We start from the raw sequence: 11,084 nt of genomic DNA, 5'->3' as shown, positions 1-11,084 counted from the left end.
GATCTTTATGGGAACAGAGAGCCACATCTTTCCCCCAGGAAGTGCCTGGTGGGTTAGAAACGATGACTTTGGGTGGTGCTTTCCCCCACGGTGCCACCAGGGCTCGTACAGTGGTTTCACCTACCTGATGAGGTCGGGCACTTCTCCCTTGTCCCGCAGGGTGGCTTGAGTCATGCCAACCTGCTTGCAGGGGGTCGTTTTGTTTTGTTTCTAAGGCGGACGTAAGGCTGAGAGAACAGGATCGCCGCCAAGTGCTTCGAACAATGACTGGTGTCGCTGTGTACCCCCCTGGTGTCGCTGTGTACCCCCGAATCCGTCTGACTCTCAGTGACCCTACAGGACAGAGTAAAACGGCCCCCATGGGGCTTTCTAAGGCCAGGTAGACTTTCTAAGAGCAAGCTACCAAATCTCTCTCCTGGACAGAGGCCAGTGGGTTTGAACCACCAGACTTTAAGTTAGCATCCAAGCACTTAACCCATGCATCCTAGAAGCAAAACAAAACAAAAGCATCAAAACAAGAAACCAAGCTTGTTACCACAGGGCCGGTTCTGACTCCGGTAGAGCGGGACAGAGCTACTCATGGGGCCTGTGTCATCCGTGTAGAAGGCTGGCACTTACACGCCACAGGACACAATCAGCCAACCCCCAAGGCAAAGCATGAGACTGACCCTGTCGAGTCATTATCGGCATTAAATAAACAAACTACATCAGAGGCTCTGGCTTTCCTGCCTTTCTTCCTTTTTCCTTTATTTCACATCAGTCTGGTCAAACCCTTGGCTACTGTGGGGGTTGGGTTTTATGTCAACTTGCACCTGTGTGAACGTGGAGGGGTGGAGTCCAATCTACCAAGGAGTTCACAGCCTGATGATGCCTCCTTGTGGGTGTGGCCTTTGTAAGAGAGACACTGGGAACTGCTCTGGGTCTGTCTGTCTCTCTCTGTACCTTCTTCCTCATGCTTGCTTGGATTCGGTGTCTGCCTGCAAGGGTGGCTGCACGTGGGCCACCAGCTCTGGGACCTGTTGGCTCACTGCCACGTTTCCCCGACTTTGCATCCATAAGACTCTGCACCCACCAGCCTTTGCGTCACCTGCCTGCAGCTACGTGAGTCCGAAGAGGGCTTTGGCTCGTGTCAGACCCACAGATTGGGCTGGGGCGCCTTCTTGCTATAAAACGACTTGACTGATAGAAAGTTCTTTCTTCTACATATACGAGTGTCACTGGTTTTGTTTCTCAAGACCACCCAGCTGAACACATCTCCCATCCAAAAGGTTGGCAGAGTCTGAACCCACCCAGTGGCTCAGAGGGAGGAAGACCCGATGCTCTGCTCCTATACAGCTTGCAGCCCAGAAAACCCTATGCCCGGGCGAGTTCTGCTGTCAGATCTCTGCGGGTCAGAACAATTTTGAGCACAGATACAATAACTAAACCAAGTAAAGCACCCACGTTATCTTAGCTAAAATGTTTGGGTTAAAGTTTACAGAGAATTGGTTTTCCACTCCATAATTCGTACGCATGGTGTTCCGTGACCTTGACCACCATCCCTACAGCGCAACAGCACTCAGCCCCTTTTGGTCCTTCCTCCTGCGGTGCCCCTTCCTACCTCTGAGCTCTGTCCTTGGGCTGCCCTCCTGGTCTCGTCTGGTTGAGGGCTCACAGGGATGTGTACTCCCCACCCGCCAGTGTTACTGTTCACCCCTAGGCCAGTCAAGCTTTGACTGAGGAGCCCCGGTGGCCAAGCGTGTTACCAGTTGGGCTGCTCACTACAAAGTCAGGAGTTTAAAACCACCAGTCACGCGATGGGAGAAAGAGGAGGCTTTCTACCCCCATAAAGATTTATCATCTAGGCCAGGGATCAGCAAACTTTTGAGGTGGAAGATACAATCCTGTCCCTCAAAACCATTTAAAAATTATTCAAGAAGCATACATATATTTTTACAAACAAGTGAAATCACCATTATCTGAATACTATCCTTCACATTTTTTTTCGATGTTAACTCAGAGCCACATGTATGTACCGAAAGAGCCATGTATGCCTCTCAGGTTGCAGTTAATCCTGGCCCTGGTCTTGGAAACCCACCGGGACGCTTGTACTCTGTGCAATAGGTTTGAATTTGTCAGAATCTACTCGATGGAATTGTACAACCATTATGGAAACGAGTATGCCATCTCCTTAAACACATGCAAACCCAAGTAGCTTATGATCCAGCAATTGCTCTGCTGGGCATATACTCAAATTAAATTAAGAAATCAACATGAACAGACATTTTTACATATATGTTTATTGCAGCAATTTCCACAATAGCAAAATCATGGAAAAAACCAAGAACCCCAATTATAGAGGAATGGATAAACAAGCTCAGGTACTTTCATACTGTGGTAGTAACACAATTTCATGTCACCTTAATAAATAAGAATGAAGGGGTGGAGTCTAGCCTGTCAATCAGGTCACAGTGATCCCTCCTTGTGGTGTGGTCTTCTCATGACGATTCTGGGACTTCCGCTCTTCCTCCTTGGAGGCAGGACACACTCTCCCTCTGCCTCACATCCCTGTTGACAAGCCACATGGAAATGCTGATGGCAGCCAGAGCCCTGGAGAGGTGTCCACTGCCATTGGCCTCACAGGACTTTCCACCCACTGGCCTGTGACCAACGCCATCGAACACGTCGGGGAGAAGTTGCCGATTGGGAACCTCAACTGCTATCTAAGCTTTCACTGGAAACCCAATGAAAGGTTTCAAAAATAACCCTGAGAATGGTAAGACGGACCCAAACCAAACGGATTTTAGGGGGGTGGCAGCACAACCCTCTCGTGGTATTTCTGATTTTGCATACCAAAGCTGGACATTGAATAAGGAAGACTAAGGAAGCGGTGTCTTTAAATTACGGTGTTGATGAAGAGTATGGAGTATACCAGAAGGAACACCCATGTCTGGGAAAGTACAGCCAGAACGTTCGTTAGGAGTGAAGATGGTAGACCTTCGATTTCCTGTACGTGGGGCGTGTTATCAGGAGAGACCATCTGGCCAGTGCTCCGTCCTCTTGTGAGTCAGAGCCAACTTGGGGGCGACACTTAACCACCCCAACAGGTAGCTGAGACCCTCGGGGATGTTGGAAACACGTGGTACTCTAGTCAAGACATCAGAAAAGGGGGGTGAACACCTTAGAAGCACCCAACAATACCCATTCACATTAGTAATCACACCTCATTGTTTCCACCCTCAAGCCACAACTCCAAGGAATCACTAGTAAGTGTCATGCCTCATAGATTTCCCAAGGTGTGGATTTCTTTTTCTTTTTAAAATCATTTTATTGGGAGCTCCTAAAACTCTTATCACAATCCATCCATCCATCCATTGTGTCAAGCACATTTGTACATTTGTTGCCATCATTATCATTCTCAAAACATTTGCTTTCTACTTGAGCCCTTGGTATAGCTCCTCATTTTTTTCACCCCCTCCCTGCCCCCATCCCTCATGACCCTTGATAATTTATAAATTATTATTATTTTGTCATATCTTATACTGTCTGATGTCTCCTTTCACCCACTTTTCTGTTGTCCATCCCCCAGGGAGGAGGTCACATGTAGATCCTTATAATCGGTTCCCCCCTTTCCAACCCAACCTCCTTCCACCCTCCCAGTATCGCCACTCACACCACTGGTCCTGAAGGGATCATCTGTCCTGGATTCCCTGTGTTTCCAGTTCCTATCTGTACCAGTGTACATCCTCTGGTCTAGCTGGATTTTTAAGGTAGAATTGGGATCATGATAGTGGGGGGTGGGGAGGGGTGGGAGGAAGTATTTAGGAACTAGAGGAAAGTTGTATGTTTCATCATTGCTACACTGCACCCTGACTGGCTCATCTCCTCCCCACAACCCTTCTTTAAGGGGATGTCCAGTTGTCTACAGATGGGTCTTGGGTCCCCAATCTGTACTCCCCCTCATTCACAATGATTTGATTTTTTTGTTTCTTGATGCCTGATACCTGATTCCGTTGACACTTCGTGATCACAAAGGCTGATGTGCTTCTTCCATGTGGGCTTTGTTGCTTCTGAGCTAGATGGCCATTTGTTTACCTTCAAGCCTTAAAATCCCAGACGCTATATTGTTTGGTAGCCTGGCACCATCAGCTTTCTTCACCGGAGGTGTGGATTTCTTATGTGAGTGACAGGAGCCGACAAAATCCAGGCATCTGGGACGTCATGGCAACTGGGAATGGAGCACTCAGGACGGGGTGACCTGGGGAACTGCTGAATGTGGAGGAACAGGGAAGGTCAGCCGGCCTGAGGCCATCTCCCTCCTTCCTTCACACGGCACGAAGGAACAGAATTGGTGATGAGACACCTGCTCTGTGGGTTCAGTCTCCAGGGCTCTCATCTTACGACCAGAACCGCAGACTCTGGTTCCTGTGCTCCCGGTCAGCCTGGGGCTCTTGGGTCACAGACCATGCTTCGCAAGCTGCCCTTCACCTTCGCTGCTGGGCTATTCCATCTCAGCTCCTTGGCCCTCCATCTCTGCGCCGCCCGGGCTGTCCTGCATCTGAGCTTTGGGTCTGGTTTCAGCTTAGAGGTTGGTCTGTTCTCCATCTCAGCTTCTTGGCAGCCGACAAACGTAGGTGCTGGTCTGTCCTCCAGCTCGGCTCCTGGTCTGTTCTGATCTTCTCTTAGCCCCGGGGCTGCCCTCCCTCTTCCTTGTGGAGCTCCTGTCCATCTGAACGGCTGGTCTGTGCTCTCTCTCAGGTGCTGAGTCGCGCCTTGTCTTGGATCCTAGCTTCCTCTGTGGGCAGTATGTCCTGTGCACCAGATGCTAGGCCCTCCCCGTCTTAGACTCTGCAGGTTACAGCCAAGGAAACAGAGGCTCCGAGAGTCGTAAACAATGGTAGAGCTGAGTGTTGCCTATCCATCCAGCTGACTTCCAAGCCTCCTCCCTGAAATACATGATCTAGGACCCTTGCCTTAGGCCAGGACTGTCTCCTCTCACTAGCCCTGAACACTCAGTCTTATGACCTTCCCTTTGTCCGGACGGAGGAATAGAGGTCACAGCAAGGTGACAGCACTGGCTCGGAGCTGCTCAGCTTGCCTGTGACTGACCTGGAACAGGGACCTGACGCACCTGTGCTCGTCCTCCGTCCGTATCTGGGTAGATGTTCAGGCTTTCACGCCATCCTCCCCAACCATCCTGTAGAAAACACGTGGCCCTTCATGTGTTCGGGGTGCTCTACCCTTTGTGGGGGGCATAAACCTCAGCGCCAACATTCTTTCCTGTCCAGAAGGAAGTATGGCCTGGGCTGCATGGAGGGAGGCGTTGATTCGATGCCTGGGAATCAGATTCCAGATTATTCTAGAGAGGCACACTTGCATGTAGAAGCACCAGCTCCTAGCGAGGCTGGGCCCTCAGGAGGAACCAAGACCCAGAAGACCCCTGCTCTTAAAGAGACACAGATGATCAGGAGGGGGTTTATATAAGCTTTTATTGTCTTTTGGATCCAGATAAATCATTTGAGAATCCTTTAGGACACTAAAAAAAAAAATCCGTATTTTTCCAAGAACGTGGTGATCATGTTTTACTTTAGAGTCTAGAAACTCCCTTAAATTTCCTCAAGAGTCACTAGGGTGATCATTGGGTGCCCTCTCAGGAGCAGTTTGCTAGACTTTTCTTCCAAGTTCCCTCTGGGTGGACTTGAACCTCTGCCCTTTTGGTTAACGTTCACCATCTGGACTCCAACTTCCAGAAATCCACCTACAAGCCCCCAGACTGGATGAGAAGCCTCCTTCTCTGCTGGTTCTCACGTCTTTCCATTTCTGTGCTTAGCTCCGATCTTGAAGGCAAGAACCGATTGCATTCATTTTCTGGGTCTCAGCACACGGAAGACATTCCAGCCCAGACTGAGGCTTCATGCCTGTGTATCGATGTAACTTAAAGGCGGATTTCAAATAGAGACAACTTTGCTCTCTTGCCTTCAGCCCACTAGAGATTGGGAGGGGAAGATCCTGTCTGTTCTTTAATTCCACCGAGATGACAGGAGACCTCAGAGAGCCTTGGCCTTGGTTTAAGCTGCTCCTTCTGCTTGCCTGTGGGGACAGAGCCACTTGGCGATGAGGAGACAACACCTCTCTCAGAGTAGGCAGCAGTAGCTGCAGGAATAAGAACTCTCTGGCCAAGATCCTGAGCTCACGTCTGGCTGGCAGGAACTCACGGAGAGATGCCTGGTCTTTGGGCAACCAACAGGACTCTCCGCCTCCGCTCCTGCGCATCTTGTCCTGGCGTAGCAGTCCAGGTCATCTAGTTCCCGCCCAGAGACCTCAAGGAAGGAAGATTGAATCCTTTCTGATCGATCGATATTACTTAGGCTGCTCAGGTAAGGAGGGTGGACAGCTCATTTTCGGGGGGGAGGAGGGAAGTTTGAGGTGATCAGGAAAGAAATGGTATGAGAAAGATGAGCCTTTCTACGCCGGCGAGGCGGACAGCCTCAGAGCTCACGGGGTAGCTCTACCCTGTCCTGTAGGGTCGCCAGGAGTCGTGGCGGTGCCTGAGTGAGACTCTGTAGCCCAGGAACCCTGGTGGTACAATGTGAAGCGCTGGACTGCCATTCAAAAGGTTGGGGGCTCAAACCCACCAGCATCTCCATGGAGGCAGTGGGGGTAGTGGGAGGGGGGCACAATCTACTCGTGTGCAAATCTCAGCCTAGGAAATCTTCTGGGGCCGGCTAGGGTCGCTATGTGTTACAAGTGACTCGGTGGCCCACAATGACCACAGTGGTGGTCCGGGCACCTGGACGGGTGCCCTCGCTGCATGATCTCAAGCAGTCTTCCCAGGTCATCCCCAGCACCGTGTCCAGCTGACGGGTGGGGAAGGGGACAGCAAGAATCGGTACCGTGCTTCATGGTGACGACTAAGAGGAGGGGGACTTGATGTTTGCACTCAGGGTCCATGTGATCCTGAAGTCCTGGTTCCCTTCCCTGCCCTAAGATCACCCTCCTGGGAGATTGAAAAGACATGTCTGGGGTGGGGGTAGAACATGTGTGGGGGCCTTCCCCACCAGCGGAGTGTACCCTGCTCAAAGGCGCGCTGACGGTCGATGCCCTTGCTGGACCGGCTCCTTCTGCCTGGATGTCCCAGCCCTCGACTTCCTCTCTGAGGAGCTCACCCGGAGCCTTCTAGGCTCAGTTGAAATGGCGCAGCTTACATGAGGTGTTCCTTCTGGAAGCAGCCCTCTAACTAGCCTCCTTTGTGTTTTTGTGCCGCTGCCCCCACCCCCTCCCCGGGGATGGCTTGCATAGGAATAAGGCAGCAGTGGGCTCTAACGCAGAGGTCCGGCAAAAGGGCAATTTCATTGTACCGAGTGACACAGGGGCCGCCCCTCTTGTGCAGACCAGCGGATACATCGGCAGGGTGGCCACTGCCTTCAGCACCCAATAGACCCGGCTTTAAGAAATCCGTTTTCTTGGCCCGTGCTTCACTTTTCATACCATGTAACTGTCCCGTCACATTGGGAAGATGGGTGTCACCATCGCCACCACCCATTTCGGGACGTTTTCTCCTCAAACTCACTGCTGGGAGTTCCCCATTTCCCCCTCACCCTCCCCTGCCAAGGCTCTGTCCAGGGACTGTCTCTATCCATCTACCTAGTGTGGATTTCTTTCTTTTCTAGTAATCATTTCATTGGGGGCTTGTACAGCTCTCATCACAACCCATCCATCCATCCATTGTGTCGAGCACATTTGTACATAGGTTGCCATCATCATTTTCAAAACATGTTCTTTCTACTTGAGCCCTTGGTATCAGCTCCTCATTTTCCCCCTCCCTCACCCTCCCTCGATAATTTATAGTTTTTTTCTCATGTCTTACATCAACTGCTGTCTCCCTTCACCAACTTTTCTGTTGTCTGTCCCCCTGGGAGGAGGTTATATGTCAATCATTGTGATTGGTTCCCCCTTTCTCCCCCCACCTTCTCCTTACCCTCCTGATATTGCTACTCTCATTATTGGTCCTGAGGGGTTTATCTGTCCCGGATTTCCTGTGTTGCGAGTTCTTATCTGTACCAGTGTACATGCTCTGGTCTAGCCAGATTTGTATGATAGAATTGGGATCATGATAGGGGCGGGGGAGGAAGCATTAAAGAACCAGAGGAAAGTTGTATGTTTCATCGGTGCTATACTGCACCCTGACTATCTCATCTCCTCCTTGTGACCCTTCTGTAAGGCGAGGTCCAATTGTCTACAGATGGGCTTTGGGTCTCCACTCTGCCCTCCCACTCATTCACAATGATATGATTTTTTGTTTTTGGTCTTTATGTCTGATATCTAATCCCATCAACACCTCGTGATCACATAGGCTGGTGTGCTTCTTCCATGTGGGCTTTGTTGCTTCTCAGCTAGATGACCACTTGTTTATCTTCAAGCCTTTAAGACCTCAGATGCTATATAGTTTGCTTATCATAGATTTCATTCACAGAAAATTATATGAAACAAGACAGAAGTCTATAGAATCATACAAAGCAAGCAAGCAAACAAAAGACCCAACAACAGTGACCAGACAAAACACAGCAAAACCTCAGAGAGCAAGCAGAGAATATTAAAAACAGAAACAGCCCTTAAATGGGTTAAAAGAGAGATCCAATGATAGCGTATTACATTTTAATCAAATCCATCGTGGCCACCTTTACAATATTTTCTGTATAGTGACAAGGATAGTCACATCCCTGTACTAGGGTCGGAGGGAATTCACCAAGATTTAATCCTGTGGGGACTCTGCAAATGGATTTGGGGCTCCCCCCTGTCAACCATAGTCTTCTGCAAACTGGGTGTTTACAATGTAAGCTCCTTCAGATCGGGGTTTTACTACAAATAGACACAGCTCTGGTAGAAGGATGTATCAATATCTCTTTGACCTGGGTCGAGTGGTATTCCCTCTCTGGGCTTGAGCACCTCTTCTGTGGACAGCAGACCAGGAGCCTTCAATCAGGATGGCTTACAAAGTAGATCAATGGTAGTACTTACTACACATTGTTAGTCGTCTACTGTACTTACAGTAAAGGCAGTGCCTCTATCTCAATGACATGTCATTTAGGAGCTATCTAGCCTTTCTGCTTTGGTTCACTGTGACCGTAAGTTGCACACCTGGGCACCCTGTGAGACCACACTCATCCCCAGCTTGCAGGTCAGGAGCCAGAGATGCTGTGAGGACTCCTAACTTGTCCAAAGGCTCACAGCCATTAAATGGAGAACTGAGAAGTCAGAACCAGGGCTACTGATTGTTACTCCACAGTGGAGGCTTTACATACTTTGCGACGAAGATCATTATATTGATTCCACCCCGCCCCACCCCCCTCACCCCAGAAAGGAGATTCAGGGAGGTTGAGGAACTTTCTCATGTCGACACAAGAAAGAAGCAGGTGGGCAGCTCCTCTGGGAGCACAGTCTGCTCATGCCCGGAGCCCCCTGTGCCTGGCACAGAGGACCGCCTGCTCTTCTCTGGATGAAACAACCCCCGACAGTCTTGGAGCACTCGGAGTTTCCGCCGCCGAAGAATTCCAGAATGACGTCTGAAACGACCTGGGTGGATTCTGTAGAACACGCAAGGGCAGCTCGCAGCCTCTCAGGGGACTGGCTCTGAGGTTTGACGCCTGGGAGGCTTCATGAGCGAGGTGAGTCTGGATCGGGAGAAAGGGACGATGTTGAACAGAAGCTGGAGCAGGGGGAAGGGAAACACATCCCAGGGATGCCCATGGAGAGAGGAAGACTTAAGGAAAGGGGGCAGCCGAGGAGGAGGAGTTGTTGGGGTGGCACCCATGGGAGTGCCACCATCCAAATGGTTGAAAGAACATAATGTCCAGGGCCAAGTTCAGGTCTGTGGACACAGATGCTAAATTTGGACTTCAGGATCAGGGTCAGCTCGAACCACTTCTTTAGTAGAGCCTTCAACTCGGTTTGGTTTAAGACCATTTTGACGGACTACTTTGACCATTTTTTATTGTGAATTAGGTGGGGGCTCCTGTTTTGGATAATCAACTTCCTATTGACGTGTTTAAGGTTCTTACCAACGCCCCCATATCTCTTACCCTGCCCCACCCCACAATTCTTGACTTCCCTTCTCTCTCTTGCGGATTCCTCTCTTCCCCGGCTAGCCTCATGGCTTCATGCACTCCTTGGGGTTAAATGAATCGTGATAGGGAGTTGAGATCCGGAGTGTAGACGTGACCGGGTGAGTGACTATGAGTGGAGAAAGGGCACCTTCATCTGTAAACCAAATCCAATGGACCGCAGCTGCATCCTTTGCCGAGGGACCCCGGGCACCTACAGAATCATAGTCACAATAACCGACCCCCACTCCGCAGCCGTCAAACGAGTGGTCAGCGTTCATCGTTCTGTCCCTGGGATGTGGACGTGAGATTCCGCCTGCAATCTTGGTCCAGCATCCAGGCAGATCTCCATGCAGCCACTTCACATGTGTGCCCTTAGGGCATCTCAGGTCCACTCTGAACTCAATCATCGTAACCCCAACCACACGCTTGCGTCAATACAGGTCCTTTTCATTTCCTCCTGTAGAAAACGGGAGATTTTATGTAGTGAGTGCCTTGAAGTGGCCTGCCCGTTCTAATGCTTGCTTACCAGAGAAGAAAGAGGATTCATTTCCATCTTTGGCCACGTCTGTGGTTTTTTTAAAAGCCAGTACAACGTTTACTTCCCCCAAATCCTCAAGTAATCAGGGAGAAAGGCTTGGGCTGCGAAACCACGGAGAGCAGGCTGACTGTGTGTTCTACTGCTTACTGCTGGCAGGCCTCGAAGAAAGTGTGTGATTCTTTTTTTTAATCATTTATTGGGGGCTCTTCCAGCTCTGATCACAATCCGTCTATCCATCCATTGTGTCAAGCACATTGGTACACATGCTGCCATCATCATTTTCAAACATTTCTTTTCTACCTGAGCCCTTGGTATCAGCTCTTTCCCCCCCTGCTTCGCTCCCCTCCCCTCCCTCCCTGAAGCGTGAGACGCTGATCTTTGACTTCTACAGCTGCAAAAGGAAGGCACTGAGAGTGCTTTCGGAGTGTCCTTGTGAGGAGAATAAAACACGAATGCAAAACACC

At 50.2% G+C, this 11,084-nt stretch overlaps 1 protein-coding gene across 1 annotated transcript in view; it reads left to right on the top strand.

The window, feature by feature from the left end:
- The first annotated feature begins 263 nt into the window (after positions 1–263).
- Positions 264–11,084, top strand: part of LOC101658625 (olfactory receptor 5-like) — an 18,677-nt gene continuing 7,856 nt past the window's right edge. Inside the window, exon 1 of the mRNA XM_004715725.2 lies at positions 264–379. Coding sequence (XP_004715782.1) covers positions 264–379 — 116 coding nt within the window. The remainder of the gene's footprint in view (positions 380–11,084) is intronic.

Source organism: Echinops telfairi, unplaced genomic scaffold (genome assembly GCF_000313985.2).
Source record: "Echinops telfairi isolate 266 unplaced genomic scaffold, ASM31398v2 ScPeMD7_655;HRSCAF=1070, whole genome shotgun sequence".
Taxonomy (NCBI): domain Eukaryota; kingdom Metazoa; phylum Chordata; class Mammalia; order Afrosoricida; family Tenrecidae; genus Echinops; species Echinops telfairi.
The sequence above is the reverse complement of the archived record's forward strand: the minus strand, read 5'-3'. Positions and strand labels throughout refer to the sequence as shown.